Source organism: Galendromus occidentalis, unplaced genomic scaffold (genome assembly GCF_000255335.2).
Source record: "Galendromus occidentalis unplaced genomic scaffold, Mocc_1.1 scf7180000077440, whole genome shotgun sequence".
NCBI classification, from domain to species: domain Eukaryota; kingdom Metazoa; phylum Arthropoda; class Arachnida; order Mesostigmata; family Phytoseiidae; genus Galendromus; species Galendromus occidentalis.
In genome coordinates, this window is record NW_003805428.1 from 413,969 (window position 1) to 417,965 (window position 3,997).

General features: G+C 50.0%; 2 protein-coding genes across 2 annotated transcripts; one reads left to right on the forward strand and one right to left on the reverse strand.

The window, feature by feature from the left end:
- Nucleotides 1-601: 601 nt before the first annotated feature.
- On the reverse strand, nt 602-2,588 carry RfC38 (replication factor C subunit RfC38). Its single transcript, XM_003743115.2, has 5 exons — nt 2,171-2,588; nt 1,914-2,084; nt 1,645-1,798; nt 1,365-1,549; nt 602-1,267 (listed from the first exon to the last, which is right to left on the reverse strand). Exons 1-5 carry the CDS (start codon nt 2,255-2,257, stop codon nt 776-778), a joined length of 1,089 nt encoding a protein of 362 aa, XP_003743163.1. The 5' UTR covers nt 2,258-2,588; the 3' UTR covers nt 602-775.
- Nucleotides 2,589-2,630: 42 nt separating this feature from the next.
- Nucleotides 2,631-3,451, forward strand: Taf13 (TATA-box binding protein associated factor 13). The gene is made up of 2 exons (XM_003743116.2): nt 2,631-3,078; nt 3,221-3,451. Exons 1-2 carry the CDS (start codon nt 2,877-2,879, stop codon nt 3,370-3,372), a joined length of 354 nt encoding a protein of 117 aa, XP_003743164.1. The 5' UTR covers nt 2,631-2,876; the 3' UTR covers nt 3,373-3,451.
- The last annotated feature ends 546 nt before the right edge of the window (nt 3,452-3,997 follow it).

The following is a 3,997-nucleotide window of genomic DNA, read 5'->3' on the forward strand; positions in this document are numbered from 1 at the left end:
GATATCAATGGGAATGGGTCTTTCCGGGCTTCGGAACCTGGGGAAAAACATTTCCATCAAAATCCGAGAAAAATATCTCGGATTTCAATGTAAATGGTGTTTTTCCGGGTTCCGGAGCCTGCAGGAAAGGGGTATGAAATGCCGGACAGCAGGGAAAAACGACTCGGGGTTGCTCCGGGGGCTCGGAATCTTTCAGAAAAGCATGTCAAACCTGGCGGTTGTCATTTTCAAAAAAGAATGTTTACTTGTCAGCCCACAGTGCAGCTCATTGTGCTTTGAGGCTGAGTACTCCATTTGGAAAGTGGCTGTGACAATGCCCGAAGAAACTCTGTAAGTATACTCGACACCCATGATTCACCATATGAGATATCCGCGATCGAGAATCGGTAGGGGGCGAACGGCCATGAGCCCCGAGATTGATCGACCCTTTATGGATGTACAGAACGGATATCAGGCCGGGGAGATATGGATCGAGCTTTGAGTCATTCGAGGCCGGAGCGCTCGTCGGTCTCCTCAGATTAGATGCGAACACTCGAGCAGGTGGTCTCTGAGAACTTGGTGGTTGCTGCGGAGGAGAATCCATAGATCCTGTACGCTTGATAAGAGTCCCATTCCCTCTTTATTAAAAATCTCTCTCGAGTATTCGAGTGGTGCCGTGAATTCTCCGGAATTTCTAATCCATAATTCGACAATGGATCCTACGATCGGAGAGTCGCGAAGCCGCCATCTCCTGGGGCAGACAGGCGGGAGGCTTTTCCAGAGCATGGCGAGACTCTCAATCGAACATTGCAGCGGCTTCTTCCTGATATTCACAATATACCGCCATGTATTTGGCAACAAAACCTTCGAGATGAAAAATGGGCTTCGAACCTAAATGCATTCTATGCTCGTAAAGAGCGGCCTCTGCGATTATTCGTCCCTTAATAGAGTCATCGGTCTTTTCCAAGAGACGCTGGAGAAGTTCCTCGAAGATCAATTGTGGAGGTACGAGGTGAGACAGCAGCTCGTATAATCGCTGCCGCACGTCGAAGAGTTTTTGTGGCGTTTGCTCCTTGATTATCTCATTCGCCGTGTCCCTGATGTAAATTTCCCAATCTGGCAGAATCACATCCTGGTCTGCCGAGAAAGGATACTGCTTCACTCGACATGCTTCGAGCATGAGAATGGCCTTCCGCAGATTACCGGTTGAACTTTGGGCGATCTTCTGGGCCAACTCTTGCGGGAGATTCAGGCTCTCCTTCTTAGCAATGTAGTTCAAGATTCCCACCTGTGTTTCAGATTCGAGTCAGAAATCAGAAATAAACCGTGGACCAGGGGTGAATGCCGACGAGAGAAATACGGGAGCGAATTCAAACGCCTCTTACGATTTCTGAAGAACTAGGGGCGGGCACGCGGATCCCTAAGCATCGACTCCGGATAGCCGGAATGACTTTCGTCGTCGAATTGCAAACAAGAATGAGTCGACAAGACTGCATGTACTTCTCCATTGTTCGTCTGAGCGCATGTTGAGCGTCCCGGGATAAACGGTCAACCTCTGTCAGAATGACCACTGCAAGGGGATCGAAACCCGATCAGATCGAGGTCCGGGACTCGAATGACGCCAGAATGAAACCTTCGACTTCAAGATTTCCACGAGCGCCGTACCTTTGAAAGCTTTCTTCCGCTCTTTGTCATCTTGGACTGCTGTGACGGCGACGTTCTGGGTTTGGGCGATGTTCTTCAACAGCTCCTGAATTACCACCCTATCCTGGATACCAACATCGGACGGATTCACCTCGATATGATAATTCGACGACAGCTGCAACGAGACGATTCGCTTCATTAGACATGCGTGCCTTTATCCAACGCAAACTCAACGACATCTCAATTAGCGTAGATCCGAGATCTGATTATATCAATGATGGAAATAATACCGTGCGGATTTCGATCTTCTTCTTGCTCTGCGTCGTGAAAACCTGTTGCTCGATACGGAGCCTTTCTACGCCGCTGCCGAATAATTCCTTCAGTGTTGCCATGATGCGCGTCTTCTTACCCGCACCGGAGGGGCCATAAACCAGGAGGTGGGGAAGATCGCCACCGTTCACCTGCGGAGGAGGCCGGCTTGAGTTGCTAAATCATTGTCTCCATTAAGGCAGTCACGCAGTTTTGTCGTCATCGTTGTGTTTCTCACCAATCCTTTGAGCCACGAAGCCTGTTTCTTGTGATAGTCCAACTTCTCGAGATCTTTCGGTCTGTACTTATCGACGTAGAGGGCCATGATTGTCCGCTGTACTCAGTTGTATCTCAGAACTCTCGGTCGGGAGCCGAATTTCGCACGGCAGAGCGAGCCCTCTCCGATGTGGGTGAAACCGCGCCAAATAGTCCCAAACACCAGACATCGGCCGAATTTCGCTCGCGGGGTCGTGTATAATTCATACGAGAAATGCCGCCTCAGTCACCCCGAGACTTTATCATCCTGACGTCATGGTCACTCTTGACGTGAGATTCCTCCAGCCTTTCCAAATTCCAAGTTCGAGCGGGCTAAGTCGGAGAATTTCGGAATTCACTCTGTTTCGATCCAACCCCGTGTTTTCATAGACGTTCCGCTTTGTTTACTATCAGCGTCGTCTGCTCGCGCCTGCCGTGGAATATTGCGATCGAACGCCGGAGGTACGCCGGATCTCGGCTTGGTCAGCACGGTGGTCACCTAGGGAAGCGAGCTCAGAACTTGAGGCCTATCCCCGGTGATCGCTTCCGTGACTCTCCTTGGTCGCGGACAGATACTCGGTCGCGAGTCACCGCAAGCAAGTCGAGGTCCTCTCGTTCTAGTGTTCCGCAATCCTTTTGTGAATCCCGTTCGATTCCTCCCCGGAGTTCACCTCTGCTCTGGAATCGTGATGGCTGACGACTTCGACTACGACGATGACGACGTAATCGATACCCAAGTCACCCAGCGGAAGCGACTCTTCTCCAAAGAATTATGCGCCATGATGTACGGTTTCGGAGACGATAAGCAACCCTATATGGAGACCGTGGACCTCCTGGAAGAACTCGTCATCGAATTCATAACGGATCTGTGCCACAGAGCTATGGAAATCGGTACGTCACCGAATACATGCTCCCTAAGGATTACCTTTCCTAGAAGTCCGTCGCTGAAAGTCACGTAGATTAGTTGGTAGAAGAATCCGATCGGCTGGAGCATTCCTCATAGAATCCTGTGCGATGTCGTTTTTCATTCCAGGACGTCCAGGCAGAGTTCAAGTGGAAGACATAATCTTTCTCGTTCGCAAAGACCCTCGGAAGTACGCGAGGGTCAAAGACTTGCTCACCATGAACGAAGAACTCAAGAAAGCGCGAAAAGCCTTCGACGAAGTCAAGTACGTCCAGCAATGAGCGCTCGGAACTCCCGGCTCCTGTAAAATGTACACATGGTGATATTTGTAAATTATGCTTCGCTACAATTAAACGACCATTTTACTTATACTCGTGAATTTACAACGTACGCTCCGATGCAAACGGTCCCATCGTCCCGTCGATGTCCGAAGAAGCCCAGCATTCTCGCATGATATATTCAGAGCTCGAGTACTATACCGTCGAAACTCACGACGGGAATGTTCCCCAGAAAACCATTCTTGCTACCGAAATCGTTCCGTGGTGACTTGGGTTGAGAAGCCAATCTGATACGTGAAAGCTCTCTGGTCCCGAAGGCGGGAATAGTTTACTACTGCTCGAAGAGTTCGGAGTTCATCTTCCCCATCCGGAGCTCTGTCGGTTGGACCAAAGAAGCCTGGTTCCTCCGATTAAGACGGGGATTCCTATCCACATATCGGAACGATGGTTCTTTTCCATATGGAAATTAGGCCAGGCTCGTGGATCTAATATTGTTCGCGGACGGAAGGCCAATCGGTTCAAATTCTAGGTATTCTTCTTGGGGACGTGCCCAGGATTCTGTGAACCAGCGCTTCTTAACCTGGATTCCGCGAGCTCCTGCTCGGCTGCTCAGACTTTTATTCATTTT

What these genes read in the sequence shown, in the direction of transcription:
- RfC38 (XM_003743115.2), bottom strand. Translation starts at nt 2,257, where the DNA reads ATGGCCCTCTACGTCGATAAGTACAGACCGAAAGATCTCGAGAAGTTG. An exon ending in CTTCGTGGCTCAAAGGATTG is followed by an intron (nt 2,085 to 2,170) that starts GTGAGAAACACA and finishes CCTCCTCCGCAG; the next exon opens with GTGAACGGTGGCGATCTTCC. An exon ending in AGAAGATCGAAATCCGCACG is followed by an intron (nt 1,799 to 1,913) that starts GTATTATTTCCA and finishes GTCTCGTTGCAG; the next exon opens with CTGTCGTCGAATTATCATAT.
- Taf13 (XM_003743116.2), top strand. Translation starts at nt 2,877, where the DNA reads ATGGCTGACGACTTCGACTACGACGATGACGACGTAATCGATACCCAA. An exon ending in CCACAGAGCTATGGAAATCG is followed by an intron (nt 3,079 to 3,220) that starts GTACGTCACCGA and finishes TTTTCATTCCAG; the next exon opens with GACGTCCAGGCAGAGTTCAA.